This window comes from Salmo salar, chromosome 15 (genome assembly GCF_965601325.2).
Source record: "Salmo salar chromosome 15, fSalSal1, whole genome shotgun sequence".
Classification (NCBI taxonomy): Eukaryota; Metazoa; Chordata; class Actinopteri; order Salmoniformes; family Salmonidae; genus Salmo; species Salmo salar.
This window is the reverse complement of record NC_138305.1, coordinates 47,397,033-47,409,735: the sequence shown is the minus strand read 5'-3', so window position 1 is coordinate 47,409,735 and position 12,703 is coordinate 47,397,033. Positions and strand designations below refer to the sequence as shown.

Genomic DNA, 12,703 nt, shown 5'->3' with positions numbered 1-12,703 from the left:
TTTTTTTACTCAGTGATTTCAACTCACCTTGATTTACTGTACTCCCTGCCCAATCCCAGCACCCTCTCCATAGGGACAGCTGTCAGAATGAGTTCCAAACCAAGAGCGTCTCTCTCTGGTGTCCCCAACCCCCTACTGTCTCACCTCATCATTCTTCCTCTGGTCCTTCTGACATCATCACTGCGAGACGCACTGAGAATAATCAGTTTAGCTATCGTCTAACTCAGTGCAATCCATCAATTACTTAGACATGTTGTAGGCAAACACTATCGTCTCACTGCACAGATATAGTACATGCTAGGGACAGACAGACGGACAGAGAGAGAGAGATAGAGGGAGGAGTACTGGAGGAAGGGGTAAGGAGTAGGAGAAGAAAGAGGGAGGGAGAGACTATATGGATGGGTCTTTGGATAGATAGACTGAGAGATTGATAGTTTGGTGCCAGGATGAACAGATTGGTCAAAATATTGATCAGTCACTCACACATTAAATATTGATCAGGAAACAGGATGTATTCACTATCAGAGCCTTGCCACCAGTGGCTGTTCCCTCCCTGTGTGGGAAACTGTAGTAGAACCTCTGGGACCACCTGATCACGCCACTGACCATAAAACTGCTACTTAGTCTATGGGGACAACCAACTGTTCAATGGTTTTAAATGGTTTCCACTGCTCACATGATCCTGTATGGTCCCGTTTGGAATACAGAGGGAAGGAAAAAACACTGTTGGGTTGCTGCGGGACCATAACCAGCCTATTGCAGCTGTCCCTAAACACTTTGGTTTGGATTGCCCTCTAGTGGAGTCCTAAAAAGCCAACATACTTTCTTCCTCCCTTCATTGGAGTAATCACTGATCTGAAACTATAACGTAGAACACTTGCTTTCACCTATGATAGGTATAACCTCTCTCTCTCCCTCCCTCTCCTTCTATCCCCCACCTTCTTTCTCTCTCTTTCCCTCTGTCATTGTGTTTAGCAGATAACCCACCAACCCGTATTTTCAGGTGGTCATGTAAGCAGACCTTTTTTAACCACTGGAGGATTACAGACGGGATGTCCTCTCAGCAAGGAGCACAGGATTAACAAATTCACTTCCCTTTATCTATCTCTCTATGTACAGATACACTATATATACAAAGGTATGTGGACACCCCTTCAAATTAGTGGATTCTACTATTTCAGCCACACCCGCTGCTGACAGATGTATAAAATCGAGCACAAAGCCATGCAATCTCCATAGACAAACACTGGCAGTAGAATGGCCTTACTGAACAGCTCAGTGACTTTCAACTTGGCACCATCATAGGACGGCACCTTTCCAACAAGTACGTTTGTTAAATTTCTGCCCTGCTAGAGCTGCCCCGGTCAACTGTAAGTGCTGTTTTTGGGAAGTGGAAACGTCTAGGAGCAACAACAGCTCAGCTGCTAAGTGAGACCACACAAACTCACAGAACAGGACCGCCGAGTGCTGAAACGCGTCGCACATAAAAATAGTTTATCCTCCGTTGCAACACTCTCTACAGAGTTCCAAACAGCCTCTGGAAGCAACGTCAGCACAAGATCTGTTAGTCGGGAGCTTCATGAAATGTGTTTCCATGGCCGAGCAGCCGCACACAAGCCTAACGTCACCATGCGCAATGCCAAGTGTTGGCTGGAGTGGTGTAAATCTCGTCGCCATTGGACTCTGCACAGAGCCCTGACTTCAAAATCCATCGAACACCTTTGGGATGAATTGGAACGCTGACTGCGAGCCAGGCCTAATCGCCCAACATCAGTGCTCGACCGAACTAATGCACTTGAGGCTGAATGGAAGCAAGTCCCCGCAGCAATGTTCCAACATCTAGTGGAAAACCTTCCCAGAAGAGTGGAGGCTGTTATGGCAGCAAAGGGAACCAACTCCATATTAATGCCCATGATTTTGGAATGAGATGTTTGACAAGCAGGTGTCCACATACTTTTGGTCATGAAGTATATCTCGCTAAATTACATATATTTTTGTCTCTGTCTTCCTGTCCTTCCTAATTCTTTATACTCTTCCTTTTCTCTCTCTTTCTTTGTATCTCTCTTTCTTGTCTGCTTGCCTCTCTCCTCAAATGATGAACAGAGATATGGAGAAAACAAAACAAAAAGAGGGAGGGAGAAGATTCACCAAGGTCACCACGGCTCTTCACGCCTTATCTCTGTTGTATTCTTTGTCATCCTCATATCTGGCTTTTTCTGCATACACACACCTGCTTCCCAGGCCTATCACGGGGCACATCTCAGGTGTGAAGCCACCAGGGTGGTGCTTACACAGGTGGAATACTGTTAGTCAGCACCTGACCCTCTCAGCATGATGTCTCAAACTCAGACACCTGCTGACGACAGCAGGAACCTCACACACACACGCACACACACACACACTCACACGCACGCAGGCAGACAAACAGGCAGACACACTCTAAAGATTGGATTACCTGGCCTACCACCTCACAGTTAACCTCTCTCTCTACAGGTGGTATAATCTTACTCTGTCTGCCAGTCGACTTAATACACAGGGTTTTTAGGTGCAAATTTCCTCCCACTTCATCCCACCTCTCTTCTGTTCTTCCTCTCTCTCTCTCTCTCACTCTCTCCAGTTCCTGTACCCATTCTCCTTCTTCCATTTTCTCTCCCTCATTCTCATTCTCCTTCTCTCTATCCCCTTTCCTCTCTCTGCCTCTCCTTCTCTCTCTCCATCTTTCTCCTTTCTCTCCCCTCTCCTGTCCCTCCTACTTCTCCTCCTTCTCACATAACTGTCCCTCTCTCTATGCCCTCTACCTCTCCCCACCCCCTCCCTCTCCCTCTCTCTCCTATAAAGGTGGATCGGTTGAGCAGTAGCCAATCAGCCAGACCAGTGGGTCTCAGCTACGCCAGGAACACCACTCCAAGATTACACACGCTAATGACTGGCTTTGGAGGAGCGCATAACTGATGTCTTCCAATTATAGATGTATAACTATCGATCTGTCAACACTAGAGAAAGGGAGGCAGTAGAGGACGGAGGGATGGAGAGAGTAAAGCTATGTAAAGAAATGTTTACTTCACCCCGGCGACAGGGAATGAAGGATGAACATGTATTGGAAAAATGACAGAGAACAACTAACTCATCACTGACCAACTTGACCTTAGAATGCAGGCGGAAGATTGAGGAATGCAGATTGCTATTCTCAAAACTAACTGTGGGTAGTGGCACACGCTGTTTTGGGAGAGCAGGAAGTCGATAGAAACCTAAGTGAGGTGGGTATACCTGAGTACAGGACAGGACACCTGGTCAAAGGAAACACACACACACTCACACAAACATTTCTATCCCAGCCCAAATGCCCTCTAGCCAACTGCCCTGGTCAAAATACCCCACTCTAGATACACACTTTCAAATACCCTCTAAATGCCCCCAGACTAAATACCCCACAACAACATATCTTAACATCCCATCCAGCCCCTGCCCTGTCCGACTCAGTACTCACTCTCCCTGTTTCCTCCAGAGCCCTGCAGCCAGCTGCAGTCAGTCAGTCCGTCTCAAGGACAAACTCCTTCAGCTCTACCCAGCTCTCTTCCTTCCTCTCCTCTCTGTGGCTCAGCGATGCAGCAGCACAGACTTTTGTCTCCTCTCTTCTGGACCAGCGCTGAGTTCACGTACCCCACTCAGTCCTGTGTGTGTGTGTGATAGGGGAAGAGGATAGAGAGGAAGTAGAGGACACAGCTCTTCTGCATTGCCATAGATACAGGGATCGCTGTAGCAGCCTTGCGAAGGGGAGGGAGAGGAAGGGAAAGAGAGAGGCAATAGCATCACGTTTTAGTGAGGTTCTCTGTCAGCATGTGAGTTTGATGCAAGTACACTACATATACAAAAGTATGTGGACAACCCTTCAAATGAGTGGATTCGGTTATTACAGACACACAGTTGCTGACAGGTGTATAAAATCGAGCACACAGCCATGCAATGTCCATAGACAAACACTGGCAGTAGAACGGCCTTACTGACGAGCTCAGTGACTTTCAACGTGGCACCATCATAGGATGCCACCTTTCCAACAAGTCAGTTCCTCAAATTTCTGCCCTGCTAGAGCTGCCCTGGTCAACTGTAAGTGCTATTATTGTGAAGTGGAAATGTCTAGGAACAACAACAACGGCTCAACCGCGAAGTGGTAGGCCACACAAACTTACAGAACGGGACCGCCGAGTGTTGAAGAGCGTAAAAATCGTCTGTCCTTGGTTGCAACACTCACTACTGAGTTCCAAACTGCCTCTGGAAGCAACGTCAGCACAATAACTGTTCATCGGGAGCGTCATGAAATGGGTTTCTATGGCCGAACAAGCCTAAGATGACCATGCGCTATGCCAAGCATCTGCTAGAGTGGCGTAAAGCTTGCCGCCATTGGACTCTGGAGCAGTGGAAACGCGTTCTCTGGAGTGATGAATCACGCTTCACCATCTGGCAGTCCGACAGACAAATCTGGGTTTGGTGGATGCGAGGAGAACGCTACCTGCCCGAATGCATAGTGCCAACTGTAAAGTTTGGTGGAGGAGGAATAATGTTCTGGGGCTGTTTTTCATGGTTCGGGCTAGGCCCATTAGTTCCAGTGAAGGGAAATCTTAACACTACAGCATACATTGACATTCTAGACAATTCTGTGGTTCCAACTTTGTGGCAACAGTTTGGGGAAGGCCTTTTCCTGTTTCAGCATGACAATGCCCCCGTGCACAAAGCGAGGTCCATACACAAATGGTTTGTTGAGATCGGTGTGGAAGAAATTGACTGGCCTGCACATACCCCATCGAACACCTTTGGGATGAACTGGAACGCCGACTGTGAGCCAGGCCTAATCACCCAACATCAGTGCCCGACCTCACTAATGCTCTTGTGGCTGAATGGAAGCAAGTCCCCGCAGCAATGTTCCAACATCTAGTGGAAATCCTTCCGAGAAGAGTGGAGGCTGTTATAGCAGCAAAGGGGGACCAACTCCATATTAATGCCCATGATTTTGGAATGAGATGTTCGACTAGCAGGTGTCCACATACTTTTGGTAATGTTGTGTATATCAACCGCGTTTGTGAGTACTATTTATGAAGCCTGTTTTTGAAAAAAATAGCATTTTGATATTTTCTTAGGGAGTTTTTTTCTGTTGCTTTTTGCTTGAGAGAGCGAGAAAGAGAGACATGGTAAGACAAACTGAACCCACAAACTGAATCAGCTCATAATACCAGGCGATTGTTTCACTCAGTCCTTCAAGTTTAATGAACATTACACTGGCAATGATAACACTTTTTTTTTTAACAAACCTATTTCAATTGGTATTTACCAGGTAAATAGAAGAGACTGTAAAGTGTAACCAATATACTTTTTTCACTTTATAAAACATGTCTACCGTACACACTGGGAATTGTTATTGTAAAGACATTTCCATGAGATGGTTGCTACACATACCCAGCAAGTACAGCATGATTGGGAAACAGAGTTAGAATTGCGTTTGGCTTCTTTTTAAAGCCCCCATGCAGTCTTTTTAACGTTATGTTTAAATCATCACTGTATGTCTAATAAATCACTGTGCATTTATTTCATGAAAAATAACTATGCCTCCTTTCGCCATTGAAATGCTCAGTCTGATCGCCCAACAGCCCTAATTGGCGGATAGGATCGTCTAGGCCAGAGCCTACCCCGCTAAGCCTTTCAAAGTAGGATAGGCACGCAAATAAAAGATGACTAGTCATTGGTCAGAATAATCAGATCAGATTGTAATGTCACGATCTTGTCCAATAACTCCACCCCACCTGAACAGGCTGAAATTCCAGGAATTCTTTTTCAAACAGCTCTCTTCAAGTGTTATTTCAATGTCATAAAAAGAAAAACAGGAAATCAAGTTGACTGCACTGCCTTTTTAATAAAATAAACACTATTCTGGAGTGTTCAGGGTTGAACATTCTACTTCAATACCATACATACAATGATTTTATTTCAAGATTCATTTCCTGAAATATTCCAACTTCCCTCAGGAATACCATCAATAGGGCTGGCACAATTACCATATTATGGATGAACACCATCATGGGAAAAAAAAAAAGCATAATGAGTTGGTTATTTGAATCAGCTGTGTAGTGCTAGGGCAAAACCAAAACGTGCACCGGGGTTTTGGGAGGGGGGCAGGGCCGAGTTTGGGAAACCCTAGCCTAGGTAACGCCCCCTCCCTGCAGCAGAACACAGAAATAGGATGAATAGAATGTTCTTGGAACCTCTAACCCTGGCAATTTGACTGGTACACTTGCAGTGGCTGCCTGGTACTATATTCAATCATTTCAATGGTGATGTAGAACATTCATTTAATTTATGTTAACTGATGTGGCTAATGCAATGGAATGTTTATCTTTGTAATCAGTTGAGTTGAATCAAAACAAATCACACCACAAATTGATGGGTACACTTCCTACTTTTACTTCCTGCTTTGTTCCTATGGCTAGCATTGCAAGTGTACCAAGTCAACCCATTATGTCATCATTGACTTGAATGGGGACGCCCGTCCAATTTATTCTGTTTCTATGGGAGCACATGCAGTCAGGAGCAGAGAGGAGAAAATTGGCGTCTTCATTTATTTTTTTAACCAATAACCGTCATCTACAATCAAACATAACTGCCCAATATCCCAAAAGGAACCATATGATAGTTTAAATAGATTTAAAAAAACATTTGCCAGTTACATTACATTAGCGTTATACCAGAGAAACAAGTAGTATAATTGTAATTACCTTTACCTAATGCAGTACTTAGCTAACACTTCAGACATCATCTTTTTGTACTAAGCCACGGTAAGAACCATGTTATTCCATTATAATTACCCTGGAATAACACCAATGTAATGTAGTGTCGCAAAACCGATTTAAAATCAAATAAACTTCCACCACACACACATTTTGATGCGTACAATGATATTCACCTAAAATATATTTTTTGTCATACTGTGCAATATCAGAACAACCATTGATTGAAGAGAAATGATATTCTTGTGAAACAGCCTTTTAGTGTGTTGTGCAGTACACACAGTCCAACTACACAACCTGGCTAGTCTCATACAATCAAACTCAGCTACAATGCCTTGGTCTTTTTCCCATTCCTTCTCTTTTCCCTGGTAGAAATGTTGGACATCCCAACTACAAATCTGAGGTGGGAACCCCAACGCTCCATGCACTTCCCCTAACTAGGGCCAAAACTTCCCTTATGAGTTTCGACCCTGGTTAGAGTGGAAGTGCATGGAGCGTTGGGGATCCCACCTCAGATTTTCCTTTCGGTCTTCCTATTAGTTAAAACTGTTCTTGCTGACTTTCATCCGTTCCTTCATCCAGCTCTGCTGCTCCATCAGAGTTTCTTTCCCAGAGAGAGTTGACCAAAGTCCTCCCTGCTCTCTGTAGGGTCCATCGAGGCCTACTGGCCTGTTCAGTTGGGGCCTAAAGCCTGAGGCTCAGTTAAAACCCAGACCCGCTCCCTTGGGTCTCTGTGTGGCCCGAACGGGCTCGGTGATGCCCCTGCCCTCCGGACCCAGGCCCATGCCGGGGCTCCAGCCCATACTCTGCAGCATCCGGTTGCCCATGTTGGTCTCTGGGATGGGCCCCGCACTCTCACCTACCAACCCTAGATAAGGAGAGATAAAAGATCAGGAACACAGAGTTACAACAGAGAAAAAGACACGGAGACACAAGAGAAGGAAGGGGAGATGGAAAGAGATACGAGCAGATGATCTTGATGAAGGCTTATTGATTTGGCTCAATGGGCTGACGGAGCTACAGTATTTAACCCCTGAACTCTACCACTCCAACACAATGATTTAGCGTAGGCTTGCTCTACAATGACTGGGTCACAATAGACATCTCGTCTCTCTTCCTTTCCCTTTGCTCTTATGTAGCAAGGAGAGATGAGGGCAGTAGAGCAGACTCCGGTTGCATCACTTCCTATTGTAGCCATTGGTAAATATCTTTATATCCTCTTCCTGGAACCAAGATGGGTACCTGGTTATAACCCATTAACCTTTTATATCCTCAGTCTCATCAAACACGCTACTTAAGAGGTAGAGGTGAAGGGTGGGAGGGGAGCAGGTGTGGTTTGGGATACACAGCCGTCATTGGCTTAGGGTTAATCTGGTATGTCTGTGACTGCAGAGCCTGCCAACTGACTGCTGTCCAATCCAGATTATAGAGGAGGGTTGAGAGCCAAAGATGGATTTAACAGGGGATGGATGGGTGAGTCATGAGTGTGTCAGTGCAGTGGTGTGTGTCAAAGAGTTTACCTGTGGGCGGAGGTAAACCAAGGGGTGCTGCTTTGCGTCTCCTCTTGACGTCCCCCGTACACAGAGACCCCAGGTGACCACTCGTCTGCCTGCAGAACCACAACCAGGAAATAAGCCTCACTCATTAGCATCCATCTGTTGGCAACATTCTAGAAACAATGTGCTGTTGTGGATGGAACAACTATCATATGTCTGTTAGATCCTTCGCTGATTGGACCATTCCTCCTGTACCTGCTGGCCGTCTTTACTGAGCAGCTCCTCCGATGGCCTCTGTCTGACCGTGAGTCCCAGTGCATCTAGAGAGAGAACAAATGAAAGGCCATTAGCAAATGTAAAATACATCTGGGCATTATCAACCACAAACGTATAATAGCCGGTACTGTTCTGAAACTGCAGCTAAGTGACAAACATGTCTTACCTGTCCATGTTCTCTTCTAGATCCCGGACTAAACCATGGGCTGTGGAGGACACAGGTTTGTTTAGTTTATTTGCACACGGTCAATTCAAATGGCGAAAAATACAGAATGAGGGGGGGGTGGGGGAGAATGTATAGACAGATATTCTACAAGCCGGGTGACGGTGAGGGAGGTAAGGGAGACTGACTCGTGTGAGTGGGGGTCCTGGTGGTGTCGTCCCAGCCGCTCGTTGAAGGTTTGTCCTGGGCTGCCTTGAGAAGCCTGGCCCTGGGGCCCCCCATGAAGCCGGCTCAGCCTGGCCTGGAACCCTGACACAGGAGAGGCAGCAGAGTGCACACATCATAGACTGGAATAGGAGAAACACTATGGCAGCTGTAGAGGCTACATGATAAACCCTGTGCAGGAAATGCCCCCTACTGGCCATATGACAGATCACAACTCTTTGTATAAAACCAATTCCACAATCATGCAAAGAAAAAGAGAGAGAAGCAGGACTAGTAATCAAAATGGTACTGGGCCCAGAGATCCAAACAAACAGGCAGACATATAAACAGACAGGTCTGGGTCCAGCTACCTCTCTGTGCCCCGGGGCTCATGATGGGGAAGGATCCGGTGAGGATGCTGTTGAAGACCGGGTCAGCCAGGTCCAGTTCCTCCCCTGCCTCTCTCTCCCACCAGGGAATCACCCCCGCCACCCCACACGCCCCCCCCGGCTCCCCCTCATAGAACCAGTCACTCTGCTCATCATCACCTGGGAGACGGGAGGGGGCAGAGGTTAAAGGTCAGGGCTGAGAAAATAGGTTCCATATAAAACATTAACTTCAATTTTGGACTAACCTTTTTTTAAAGACATGTTTTATTCTTGTTGATAACACTGCTATAAATGTCATACGTAGTGGAAGGTAGCCTAGTGGTTAGAGCGTTGGGCCAGTAACCGAATTCCGGAGTTGACAAGGTAAAAATCTGTCGTTCTGCCCCAGAGCAAGGCAGTTAACCCACAGTTACCCGGGCACCGAAGATGTGGATGTGGATTAAGACAGCCCCCCCACACCTCTCTGATTCAGAGGTTGGGTTAAATGCGGGAAGACGTTTCAGTTGGAAGGCATTCAGTTGTACAACTGACTTGGTATCTCCTTTTCCTTTCCCCTAATGGGTGCGGGAAATGTTTTTTTTTTTTTTTTTTAAAGCCTAATTTAAAATGCGTTTCTGCTTATAAATTTCAGATATTTGTTGGTCCACTTGTTTATAATTAGATACATGCAGCTTGTCTTCAGTCATAACTTGCTGACCTATAAAAATCAGTACTCACAACAATAAATGTTATAAATTGATAGAATTAATGCATCAATAATATAGTTGACGTCGGTAAAGTTGTCTGATCCATTACGGCTTCTCTCACAGCACGAGACATCTAGGGAATGGGAGAAAAGCTCTAACACAAGGTAATGATTCTTCCCTTGCTGAAGGCTGTACAACGATCCAACATGTTTCAAATTAGATTTCCGCTCGTCTTGGATGCACAATGTTATGATTTTAATACTGTCTGCTTTTATGAAAAGTGTCAATTGCATATAACGTATCAGCTCACTTGCATTCGCTCAAGAGATTCTGAAAGATATCATATTTCAAAGTTTCTGTTCCAGAGACAAAATTAACATTACATGCATCACTGCAAGAAATACTTAATTCTGCATGAGTTCATTTTACATTAGTCTACATGTGAGAGGTTATAGGCCTACAGTCACTGTCCAGATTTCAGTTAATTATGAATCTCAAGTTGAAAGGTGTAGTAGACCAGTGGGTGCTGCTGACCCCTTCTTCCACCAGTCCCTGTAAATGACAAGATTTGGTCAAATAGATTGGTTACCTTGCCTCCCCTCATCATTGGTGTACAGTCCACCATCACTACTGTTGCTCACACTGCTGGTCTCACTAATAAAAGAGAGATAGAAAGAAAGAGATAAAAGGAGAAAAGATGGGAGTGTAAAGAGAGATGGGAAAAGAAGGGAAAAGTCTGAAGTCAATTCTCAGTGTCCATCATACAGCGAAACCTCTGAGGTAGGAGACCTTAAACAAGCCATCTAAACACTGCTTTTCAACCAGGTGAGCGTACCTGTGAACGTATAGGCATACACAAAGGAGCAGGGAAACACTAACCACCTGTCACTCATGTCCTCATCCGAGCCCTTCTGCTCCTCAAACTCCATCTTGTCCTTGGGCCCCGCCTGCCGCATAATGGCGTCCCCACGCTCCACCACTACCCCCTCATCAGTCGCCTCCAACCCGAGCCTGTGGGCTGCCAGTTTCCTCTTCTTCACCCTGCACTTCCCTCCTCCAACTCCGCCACCAGTGAGCTCCATCCCCGCCCTGCCCTCAGCCGCGCTCACCCCAGGGATCCTGCACCCTCCGTGGGGCTTGGGGACAGGCGGGGGACCTAGCATGGTGGTGGTGCTATTGGAGGTCACTGCCTCCAGAGGGGGATCGACGGCCATGCGCTTGACCTTGCGGCGGCGTCTCAAACTGCGGGACCCCTCTGCGCTCCCCACTCCTCCAAGGTCCTCCTGCCAGAGGGGGCGCTTGCCACGTCCTGTGTCAGGGTTCAGGGGGGTACGGCGCTTGGGCCCCAGCTGCTCGTCAGAGTCGCTGTTGTCACGGGCGTGGCTGTTACTGCTGGCAACGCTGCCTGTGGTGGCGCGGTAGTCCTGACAGGAAGGGAGCGAGGGAAGAGAAATAGATTAAGACAAACATTTACAACACATGCTTAGACAGTTAAACTGACAGCATCTATGCTCTTAAGAAATCTTCTTACTGTACAGTTACCAAGGTACTGTTCCTTTACAATAAGATATGTGGGGTTCATTGAGGACCTGGACCGTCCGAGACCACCTCCCCACCTTGTGTTCGTCCAGGCTGGACTCGGAGCCCTCACTGAGGTGGCCAGTCTCCCAGGGCGGGTGGGGATTGTCAGAGCGTCTCTTCCTCCCACGGCGTTTCCGGGCCTGTCTCTTCAGCAGGCAGCCCACAGCCAGCGCGTGGTCCCCCCCATCCCCGAAGCCCCCCCGTGCCGCCTGCTCCGAGCTCTCCTCCAGCGCCGACACCAGGTCATGGACCAGCTCGTCCATCGTCCGGCTAAAGTGCCTGGGGATGGAGAGAAAGGAGGTGTGAGTGTGTGTGGTACAAACAGTGAAGAATATATGAATTTGTGTGTGTATAGCCCAAATCGTGTGTGTGTGTGTGTGTGCACACTACTATCCTATATTAACATGTCAGTTTGGAAAACTGTCCCATGGCATGAGTATAAGACCTGGCATCAATCTAATAGTAGTATCTGTGTACATACCATCTTAACGCCAGCTAGCTATTGCCTAGGTAAGTATTAACTGCAGCCAAATGTTGGATGAACTCCCATGCAGAGTTTGGGCTAAACGGCCCAGGCACTGCCAATGTGTAACTCCAATCCACGGAGATCTGACCTACATTTAAAAGCTAGCTAGCATAGTTGGCTAAACCCAAAAAGAAAAGCAAGCTAGTTAGCTGACACGCTATTTATTAGTTAACGTTTGTGGCCCATTTTGCTGTCAAAATGTAAACATCTGATAACTAGGTAGCCGATTAACGTTGTAATGTCTTCAAAATATAAGCAGCTGTCCAGTCAGGTAACTAGCTAGGCTAATCGGCTGCCTAGCTAGCAATTTTCTCAGAAATCACTTACCAGCTGGTTCCCGCTTTACTAAAGGTCTTTAAATTAGCTGCACCTGACATTAAAGCCCCCCAAAGCCTGTTACTTTTAACCAAAAATGACGGGAACACGTCTAAATAAGGGAGTAACCATTCTTACAAAGCTAGCCTAACAAATCTGCGAAAGCACAGAAACACTTTTTCTTCTGTGGTGCTGTTGTGGTTGGCTAAAAACTTTAATGGTGCATTACGGCCACCTACTGGACTGAAGTGTCTCTCCAGCAACTTTGTGGAAGTACATGCTTTGTACACCAGA

General features: G+C 46.5%; 1 protein-coding gene across 2 annotated transcripts; it reads right to left on the bottom strand.

Moving 5' to 3' along the window:
- Nucleotides 1–5,882: 5,882 nt before the first annotated feature.
- On the bottom strand, nt 5,883–12,626 carry gpatch2 (G patch domain containing 2). Of its 2 annotated transcripts, none has more exons than XM_014144634.3 (10): nt 12,422–12,626; nt 11,604–11,847; nt 10,867–11,411; nt 10,577–10,641; nt 9,284–9,460; nt 8,897–9,017; nt 8,712–8,751; nt 8,525–8,589; nt 8,294–8,382; nt 5,883–7,641 (listed from the first exon to the last, which is right to left on the bottom strand). In XM_014144634.3, exons 1-10 carry the CDS (start codon nt 12,469–12,471, stop codon nt 7,472–7,474), a joined length of 1,566 nt encoding a protein of 521 aa, XP_014000109.1. In that variant the 5' UTR covers nt 12,472–12,626; the 3' UTR covers nt 5,883–7,471. The 2 variants fall into 2 exon arrangements, with proteins under 2 accessions (XP_014000109.1, XP_014000110.1); XM_014144635.3 differs by having other exon boundaries at nt 10,870–11,411.
- Between the last annotated feature and the right edge of the window lie 77 nt (nt 12,627–12,703).

Excerpts from the sequence above, each read along its gene's own strand:
- gpatch2 (XM_014144634.3), bottom strand. The coding sequence starts at position 12,471 with ATGTCAGGTGCAGCTAATTTAAAGACCTTTAGTAAAGCGGGAACCAGC. Across the intron at positions 9,461-10,576 it reads CAATGATGAGGGGAGGCAAG|GTGATGATGAGCAGAGTGAC; the intron begins GTAACCAATCTA and ends CCCGTCTCCCAG. Across the intron at positions 7,642-8,293 it reads TGGTTTACCTCCGCCCACAG|GGTTGGTAGGTGAGAGTGCG; the intron begins GTAAACTCTTTG and ends CTCCTTATCTAG.